Source organism: Penaeus chinensis, chromosome 28, assembly GCF_019202785.1.
Source record: "Penaeus chinensis breed Huanghai No. 1 chromosome 28, ASM1920278v2, whole genome shotgun sequence".
Classification (NCBI taxonomy): Eukaryota; Metazoa; Arthropoda; class Malacostraca; order Decapoda; family Penaeidae; genus Penaeus; species Penaeus chinensis.
In genome coordinates, this window is record NC_061846.1 from 3,066,164 (window position 1) to 3,076,163 (window position 10,000).

General features: G+C 39.5%; 2 protein-coding genes across 2 annotated transcripts in view; one reads left to right on the plus strand and one right to left on the minus strand.

Moving 5' to 3' along the window:
• LOC125039848 overlaps positions 1 to 3,872 on the plus strand; it is a 4,042-nt gene extending 170 nt beyond the window's left edge. The window contains exons 2-5 of the mRNA XM_047634157.1: positions 2,355 to 2,489; positions 2,673 to 2,899; positions 3,174 to 3,374; positions 3,634 to 3,872. Coding sequence (XP_047490113.1) covers positions 2,355 to 2,489; positions 2,673 to 2,899; positions 3,174 to 3,374; positions 3,634 to 3,872 — 802 coding nt within the window. The remainder of the gene's footprint in view (positions 1 to 2,354; positions 2,490 to 2,672; positions 2,900 to 3,173; positions 3,375 to 3,633) is intronic.
• A 2,526-nt stretch (positions 3,873 to 6,398) lies between these two features.
• Positions 6,399 to 8,773, minus strand: LOC125039850. The gene is made up of 3 exons (XM_047634158.1): positions 8,768 to 8,773; positions 7,762 to 7,979; positions 6,399 to 6,814 (listed from the first exon to the last, which is right to left on the minus strand). The coding sequence occupies exons 1-3, from the start codon at positions 8,771 to 8,773 to the stop codon at positions 6,574 to 6,576; spliced, it is 465 nt and encodes a 154-aa protein (XP_047490114.1). The 3' UTR covers positions 6,399 to 6,573.
• Between the last annotated feature and the right edge of the window lie 1,227 nt (positions 8,774 to 10,000).

The window sequence follows — 10,000 nt, forward strand, 5'->3', positions numbered from 1 at the left end:
TACAGTTTTTCCGCTAATTCCCTGCCTAAAATTTGCTACTGCGTTTCCTTTCTCCAATTCTTTCACACACAGTAATGTCTTCCCAGTGACCATCCATGACGGCACGTTATTTTCTTGGAGACACCTGTCAAGTTGATGTGTTATGCTAACATGCAAATTACTTCAATTCTTCTATCCAATACCCGTGAACTCCATTAGGTCCTGGGCTTTTCCAATTTGGCATATTTCTCACCTGCTTCTTTAATTTCGTCACTTCAATGTTTATGTCATCTTGTACCCCTAGCCACGTCAACTATTCCTCCACATTTCTCAACCATTCTGGATTTTCCTTATGTTTCACTGGTTTGTCCCATACGTCACTCCAAAAGCGAGTACTTTCCTCTGCATCAGGTACCCCCGTGTCTCTTTCTACTCCGTCTAATTCCTCGAACAATTTATTTTGATTTGATTCAAACAAGCGATTCTGTCTGTACTTTCCTATTGTCATATCATTCAACCTTTGTCCTAATTGCAACTAACCTCTGTTGTACTTCTTCATGGACCACATCAATACCTTTTTCTACTATGCGACATTTCCTTTCAAGCTTTGATATGGTACCCTCAATTTGCAACTCATTTATTTTCATTCCATTTAACTGTCCTAAATCCTTGCGTAGTGCCTTCTGTTTTTCCAAAATTCTTCTCCTCCAGTGTCGTGTCCTGCTTTCCTTTCATGATTTTGTGTTATTATCATTATTATTATTATCATCGTCATCGTTATTATTATTATTTTTATTATAATATTAATTATTATTATTATTATTACTATTCTTGTTATCATAATTATAATAATAATAATAATTATTATTATTATTATCATCATTATTATCATTATTATTATCATTATTATTATTATTATTATTATTATTATTATTATCTTTATTATTGTAATTGTTGTTTTTATTATTATTATTATTATTATTATTATTATTATTATTATTATTATTATTATTTATTATTATCCTCTTAATCACTGATATTATTATTATTAGTAGTAGTGGTATTGTTGTTGTTGTTATCTTTACCATTGCTGTTATTATTATCATCATTATTGTTGTTGTTGTTATTATTATTATTTATAATTACCATTATCATAATAATTTTTATTTTTATCATTATCGTAGCTAATACTTTCATGATTACTATTATGCTGTTATAATAGCTATTGTTGTTATTATTATTGTTGCTATTATTACCACTTTTATTTTTATTATAATTTTTTTCTAAAATATTATGTTATTAATACAATTATCAGTATTATCATTATTTTGACATTATCCTTATTAGTATTAGTATTACTATGATCACTATTATCATTATTTTTTATTAATTATTTCTATTATTATTATTAGTAGTAGTAGTAGCAGTAGTATTGTTATCATTATCATTATCATTGTTATCATTATTATTATCATTGTTTTCATTATAATTATCATAATTATCATTATCATTATTATATATTCAATACTCTTACCATTGTTGTTGCTTTTATTTATGTTATTATCATTATTATCAGTTATTATTATTATTATTATTATTATTATTATTATTATTATTTTTATTGTTGTTTTGTTGTTGTTGTTATCATTATCATTGTTAACAAAAATACTATTAATAATAGCAATAATAATAATAATCATTATTATTATTGTTACTACTAATAATAATGATAATGACTATCATTATTTTTATTATTATTATTATTAGTATTATTGTTATTATTATTATTAGTATTATTATTAGTAGTAGTAGTAGTAGTATTGTTAATGTTATTATTATTATCATGTTATTATTATTATTGAATTACCAATACTTTAATTTTCCTTATTACTATCACTATAGATCATTATCATTATTGTAGCAGTAATTGTTATCATTAATGATAATAGTAACGATATGATATTGATAATAATGACAATAATGATAATGATAAAAACATGATTCTAACGATAGTAATGAAAATAATTATAATGATGATAGTAATAAGAACAATAAAAATGATGCTCATTATTATCATTATGCCTATCATTATCATTTTATTATTACTACCGTTAGTATTATGTTTTCATCTTAATTATTGTCTTGACATTTTGACATCATAGTTATTGCCACTACATCTGTTGCCTTCACTAATAGCAATACGATTATTATATTTAGCTTCAGTATTATCAAAAGAATATCTTAAATTATTTCCTTAGTAGTTGTTATCTTTTCATTGTTTTATATCACTAGACTTATGTCCTGTATTAATACTATTAGGATATTGATTTCTTTTGTCGCTATTTAATTATTTATCTTGATTTTTTTTTTTCCAGTTTGAAATGTTTATTTCTCATCTTGGTGTGTGCTGCTTCCGGTCTCTCCTTCTCGTCCGAAACCAACTTGAAACTGGACAATGAGCTCTCCGATTCGCCTGTTCGAAGCTCCGTTTCACCTGTTCGAAACCCTAAGTCAGCTATACAGAACTCGGAGTTACCCAAAAGAAGTCATGAATCTACGCTTCGAAGTCCTGAATTTCTCTTTCGAAGTCGCGAAGCAACACGTCGAAGCGTCGAACCGCCTTTTCCGAACTTCGAATCGACACTTCGTAGATCCGAATCATCTCTTCAAAGCTCCGAAACTCCATTTCGAAGCATCGAAGCCTTATTTCGAACCCGCAAATCACCTCTCCGAAGCCCTAAATCACTCAAAAGAGCTCTAGAAGATAAGGAAATCAACAAACTCGCGCTGCCAAGGATTCAACTCTGGGAAGAGGTCACGAGAAAGCCGTACCTCGAGGGAGGTGGCTGGGCGTCCCTCAAGAATAGCGAGGATGCCTCATACGCGCAAAGCTTCATGAACGCCCATTATGCCAGGCCAGGTAAGAATGCGGCGACGAAAATGCTTATTTGTCATTTATGCTTGAGTGCAGTTAGCTTCATTTACAGTGTCGCATGCACTGTATACATATACATGGAGATAATTAAAGATTGATAAATGGATAGACAAATAAATAGATCGATAATTTTTTTTTTTTTATATATATAGATATACAAAAACAGGTAGACAATAGATAGGTCTATAAATATAGATAGATATACAAAGATTGACAGAATTAGAGAGACCTATTCACAGACCCTCCCCCCCCCCCCCAGGTCCGGCAGTCTCCCCCCTCCGTCCCATCATCATCCCCGCCCCATACTCTACGGACGCCGCCCACCGCCCTCACCGCCCCGCCCACGACCCGCCCATCATCTACTACATCCAGCTCCCACCCACCGACGCGAACCTTCACGGGGCGGACTTGTCTCCTCTGGTCATGCAGCCCTTCGGCAAGAGCGGGATCCCTATTCCAGGTGCGTCGGCGGGGCATCATGATGCCAGCTTGTCTCTGATGCTGTTTTGTGATGATTATATTTTTTTGGCTGCTGAGATTCAGTATATGCACACACACAAACACAGAAACACACACACACACACACACACGCATACTTATGCACACACAAAGACACACGCATATGCACACGTACACGTACGCAGACGCACACACGCACGCGACAGTGCACACTACAACTCCCCTGCTAACCCTGGCTCCCCCCCCCCCTCCATCCGCAGGCCCCTACGGCGAGGCCCTGAGCGCCGCCCTCAACTACCTGACGATGAAGATGATAATGACTTTCGAGGTGGTCCTTGGGGGGATGCTCTTCTTCCTCGGGGCTTCTGCGGGCGCTGTGCTGGCCAAGGTGCTCCTCGAGGACGTGGTCGAGAGGGAGGTGCTGTCTCAGGCCTTCGGAGGATACGGCGTCATGGAGCTCGTCATGAAGTCCGTCGATATGTATGAGCAGTTCACGTGAGGGTTGGGGTTGGAGGGGGCGGGGGTGAGGGGTGAGGGGGTGGAGGGGGAGTGGAATAAGTGGGGGTGGGGGGGGTGGAGGGGAGGGTGAGGAGTGGAGTGGGGGTGAAGGGGTGGAGGGGGAGTGGATTAAGTGGGGGTGGGGGAGGTTGGAGTGGGTTGGTGGGGGTTGGTAGAGGGGGCATGGTTGATGGTGAGATAAAAACGTTGGGAAGGGAGGCTGGAAGGGGAGGTAAAGGAAGAGGGGGAGATAGGAAGGATGGGGGGGGGGGGTAGGGGGGAGGATGATGGGGGGAATGTGAAGGTGGAAGAGGGGTGCGAGATAGGGAAGTGGATGGAAGTGGTGCTCGCTACGTTTGGTCGGTGGACGAGGCTTCCTGTAATTATTGAGAGAGAGAGAGAGAGAGCGAGAGAGAGAGAGAGAGAGAGAGAGAGAGAGAGAGAGAGAGAGAGAATAAGCCACGATGGTCCAATAAAAATGAATGTGTAAGTAGACTTCAGGCAAAATAATATATTGAAAAGTTTATTGGTTTTTATTTTCCTCGATAACACCCTGAAAGTTTACATGTTTGTGTAATATGAGTTCGTGTATAAGCACACACACACACACACACACATACGCTCAGAGATGTATATAATCCTCTTAATAAATAAGATAAAGGAGGCAGATCAAACCTTGGGTCTACGGAAGGGTTACCATGTGCAAAAAGATATTCAGTAATGTATGCAGTTTCAATGATTGTGTTACTGTTTCATCTAACAATCATTCTACAAAACTATTAGCAATGATGTTGCAGCTGCACTTTATCGTCCAGCCCCCTCCTCCTCCCTAGCGTTGCCACCATATGATGAGGGTTAAGTGACACTTTCTATCCCTTCCTGCAACAATATGCCAACCCTTCAATCTACTCCCTTTCCCCTACCCTCAATGCATACTTCACAGTACGCCATTTATTGAGCAACGCAACTCTCTTCACGGTACCTCTTCCGAGCGACCACAACGCTCATAACAGAACGCCATCTATTGAGCGACTGCAGCACTCTTCACGGTACGCCATCTATTGAGCGACTGCAGCACTTTTCACAGTACGCCATCTATTGAGCGACTGCAGCACTCTTCACAGTACGCCATCTATTGAATGACCGCAACACTTTTCACATTACAATGCAACGGTCTTCTCAGTACGTCTGTTGAACAGCACAACCTCTACTGAGCGACCACAACGCTCTTAACAGTACGCCATCTATTGAGCGACTGCAGCACTCTTCACAGTACGCCATCTATTGAGCGACTGCAGCACTCTTCACAGTACGTCATCTATTGAGCGACTGCAGCACTCTTCACAGTACGACATCTATTGAGCGACTGCAGCACTCTTCACAGTACGCCATCTATTGAGCGACTGCAGCACTCTTCACAGTACGCCATCTATTGAGCGACTGCAGCACTCTTCACAGTACGCCATCTATTGAGCGACTGCAGCACTCTTCACAGTACGCCATCTATTGAGCGACTGCAGCACTCTTCACAGTACGCCATCTATTGAGCGACTGCAGCACTCTTCACAATACGCCATCTATTGAGCGACTGCAGCACTCTTCACAGTACGCCATCTATTGAGCGACTGCAGCACTCTTCACAGTACGCCATCTATTGAGCGACTGCAGCACTCTTCACAGTACGCTATCTATTGGACGACCGCAACACTTTTCACAGTACGTCTACTGAGTGACCGCAGCAGTCTTCACAGTACGACTATTGCGCAACCGCAAAACTCTTCACAGTGCGCCATCTGTTGAGCGATCGCAACACTTTTCTCCAGCTGCTTCGTCAACTAAAACTCGCATTTTTTGACGTCGCGCTTATGTTTTGTACAGCGGATATTACTATTATTTCAGTACAGTACACTTGGATCATTTTTTACATGAGTAATTAGCAGTGTTTTTTTTTTCTTTTACACTGGTTAGCAGGATAAAATGACATATCTTCAGTTCGGAGATCTTGCGACATTGATCAGTAAAACAAGGGATATTCTGTATCTTAATATTTAATAACATTTACATACACCTGAGATTCTGTGCGTGATGATAAACATACTAATATTATAATAATTTAACAAAAATGTAAAAGTCACCAGGATTACCACAATAACCGCAAATTATACGAAAGCGACGCTAGAGCCATGATTTCGACATTAGAGTTAGTAATCAAACCTTTAAGACTTATCAAAATTTAACTAAAGTGCAGGTCAATAAATAAGTTACAAATATCTTAGTCCGAAATCTAGGCTCCATCATCGCATTCGAGGGGTATGCGGTAATAGCGGTAACAATGGAGGACACAGTGAGGTTCCTTCCTCTCTCTTTCCCCGTTCGCCTGAGAGAGAGAGAGAGAGAGAGAGAGAGAGAGAGAGAGAGAGAGAGAGAGAGAGAGAGAGAGAGAGAGAGAGAGAGAGAGAGAGAGAACGAAAAGAAAAAAAAAATAAAGAACAGAAACAAACACAAAAAGACAATGACAGAAAAGAAAGAAAAATGGAGAGAGAACGACAGACGGTAAAATAACTAAAGAGAAAAAAAGAAAGAAAAAATAAACAGCAAAAAGTCCTCTTGCCCTCTCCTCCCCTCCCTTTGCCTCCTCTCCCCGGACCACCCAACCTCACCGGCCATGCCCCTCCATTTTCTCTTCTCTTCTTCTTTACCTCTTACCCCCCGAAGCAAGTCTTGGCTACATTCGGCGCCAGGCAGAGGGCCGAGGCGGTGACGGTGGTGGAAGCCAGGACCGAGGTGGTGGTCACGGTGAGAGTCGAGAAATGCGTGGTCCAGATCGTCAGGACCTTGCCTTCCCTCTCCCCGGCGTCATCGGCAGCGCGCACTTGACGGACTTCGATGTTCTCCACCTGCCGAGTGCTGTCCAGGGGGATGTCGTTCATTTGTTCGAGGTCCCTGGAAGTGGGGGGGAGGGGAAAAGGGGTTAGAGAGGGTGAGTCGCGTCAGGTGTTTGTTATTTTATTTATCTTTTATTTATTTATTTTTGGTAAAGTTGAAACGAGAGAGAGGCAGGCAGACAGAGAAACAGATGGGGACAGACAAACAAACATACAAGGGCACAGGACAGAAAGAGATGGATAGCCTGAGACAGAGATAGAGTCAATAAATAGAGGGAATATGGGAAAGGGTGAATAAAGAGTGTGGATAACGGCGACTAAAGAAAAAATAAGGATAAAATAATGGGAAAAAATAAGTAGATGATTATAAAAATAAAGTAGGAAAGTATGTTAACCACAAGCATAAGAGAAAATCATTGTTATTGTTTATAATATTGAGATCATTACCATTATTATTACTGTTATTAATATTATCATAATAAAAATAATATTAATTAAAATAGCCATAATCATTATAATAATCATTATCATTCATTATCATTACTCTTACCTTTATAGTTATCATAATCATAATCATTATTATAATCGGTATCATTATAATTGTCATTATCATTATCATCATTATTGTTATAAATACTGTTATTACTAATAATGGTACTCTTAGTAGCATATCGTTATTGAAATCATTATTATTATTATCATTATCATTATTATTATTATTATTATTATTAATTCATTACTGCCATTCTTATCATCATCATTATCATTATTACTAGCATTTTGATCAATACTCCATCATCATTAAGTGTATTATTTTTCTTTTTCATCATTATCATCATTATTGTCACTACCGCTACCTCCATCATCACACCACGTGCTACACAATACTGACAATAATGATAACTAATAATATACAACGATGATAAAATAATGGTGTTATTGTAAACGATAGATAACACACAACAAACAATAAATTATTAAGATAATAATCAGAAAAAAACTCACTCGATATAATTGAGTGCCAGTCTCTTCTTCCTCCTTCCGTTGCAGTTTCCGGTCTTGGTGGAGAGGCAGGTCGAAATGTCGGTGATGGTGACGGTAGTGACGGTGGTGGAGGAGGTGGTGGAGAAGTAGGCGAAGAGCCGCTTTTCTCTCAGGTCAGCCTCGTCAGCTCGGCAGCCGGCGACCAGGCACACCGTCAGGAGGAGGGCTGCGACTTTCATCTGTTGAGGACGGACGGTGTTCAGACACGCAGGGAAAAGAGAAAGATATCCATACGGTGCAAGAGATAGGATAACACCATATATAATTTGTTGTGGAGATAATGGGGAATGGTTTGTATAGATCATGTTAATTTTGGTTAACAAGCTGGCCTTGATGTTCCATTGCGAGAGGATATCCAGAACATTAGTGTTTTAAACCCTACCCCTTAAATGTAGAAATGCGAAGTAGGGCATTTCTCGATAGTTCTCAGGAGTAAAGGCGTAGAGGATGTAATGCATAATACACCCAGGCTCGGACGCAAAACAGCCTCGTCACAGTTCTCTACAGTACCAATTTCATGGTATGGTATATAAAAGAATCTAATCCAGATACCCAAACTAATAACTTACCTCCTGATGGCCCCCTTTTCTTTAGAAGCCCGTCCTCCTCCCCCAGCCTCCCACAAATTTCCCATTAGCTATGGGCATCTCCTCCTACTCCACGGCCGACAAAAACTCGAAACAAAATAAATACAGATAATAATGGTCATTCGACGAACACGTACCTTACTCGAAGAGCGAGATCGAAGTAATTGTTGTTAACGTGATATCTCTATTGTTTTGGAATCTCGCTGCTTGAGAACTTTTACTTAGGAATCTCGCGCTGCGCCTCGAGCCCTAAGGGCCACTGTACCCAGGGAGCACGTACCACATATATATATATATATATATATATATATATATATATGTGTGTGTGTGTGTGTGTGTGTGTGTGTGTTGTGTTTGTGTTTATGTTTGTGTTACTTTACCGGCATATTTTGCAGACTGATCCACCTTCCTCATGTATCTATCCCCTCCCCCCAGTTTTAGAACAACTTCACAAGACCGAAACGACCCACTAACAAAGCATTTCTTAACTGGAACTTAAACAAGCTGATTCATGGAAATGTCCTCTATACGCCCATGTAGAGTATGGCAGCGGAGTTTTACAGTCCTGAGCACACGCCGAGGAAGTGATTGGGGAACTCTAATCAATGGTATGAATGGCAATGTTGATACTATGGTAGAAAAAAACATACAATACAAAAAAAAAAAAAAAAATGTTGAAAATGAGACTACAGTTTCGAAATCCAGGTAGATTGCGGAACTGTAGTCTCATTTTTTCAATAAATCTAGTTTTTGCATTGTGGGTTTTTCTACCAGTCAGCGGTATTTTCTTCTGATTCGACGCCAACTGTAGCCTTTCAATTCTGAGATTTTCGCCATTTCCTTTCAACGGATGTTCGGGACCAAGGAGCCAATGAGAATCAGCGAACTATCACACTGGACTGCGAGGGGAGGTCGCCGTAAAGATAGTGACGAATTTCAGTAAGTGTTTAAGATGGTCATTCTTTTTATTCGACGTTTTCACGGGTTTTTACGTGCACTTGCGCACACACACGCACCCATGTATGGATGCAAGCATTACGCACGTACAAGCAAACACACGCACGCAGACACACACACACACACACACACACACACACACACACACATAAACGCACACACACACACACACACATAAACGCACACACACACACACACATGTATCTATGTGTGTGTGTGTGTGTGTGTGCGTGTGCATGTGTGTGCGTGCGTGCATGCGTGTGCGTGCTTGCATGTGTGTGCGCGCGCGTGTGTGTGTGTGTGTGTATGTACGTATGTTTATGTGTATTATACACAGTATGTGTGTAATGAGAGAGAGAATAAAAATGCAAGTCCAGGCACATATTTACTCAAGTCTCCCTTTTATAATTCATTAATTTACCAAACGTATGATTCCGTAACCGCTCGGACATTTCGCGTCACAAATTCCGTCACACTGAATATGAAAGAACACTTAATCCACTCTCCTTTCTTCTTCCTTCCTTCCCTATTCTTCTTCTTTTTTATCTTTCTTCTTCTTCTCCTTCATCTTTTTTTATCATCACCACTCATTGAACGGATTCACAAAACGATACATTTAATTTTTTAAAAAATGAAAAAGTTTTAAAGATACACCG

What these genes read in the sequence shown, in the direction of transcription:
- LOC125039850 (XM_047634158.1), bottom strand. An exon ending in CTGGCACTCAATTATATCGA is followed by an intron (nt 6,815 to 7,761) that starts GTGAGTTTTTTT and finishes CCCCACTTCCAG; the next exon opens with GGACCTCGAACAAATGAACG.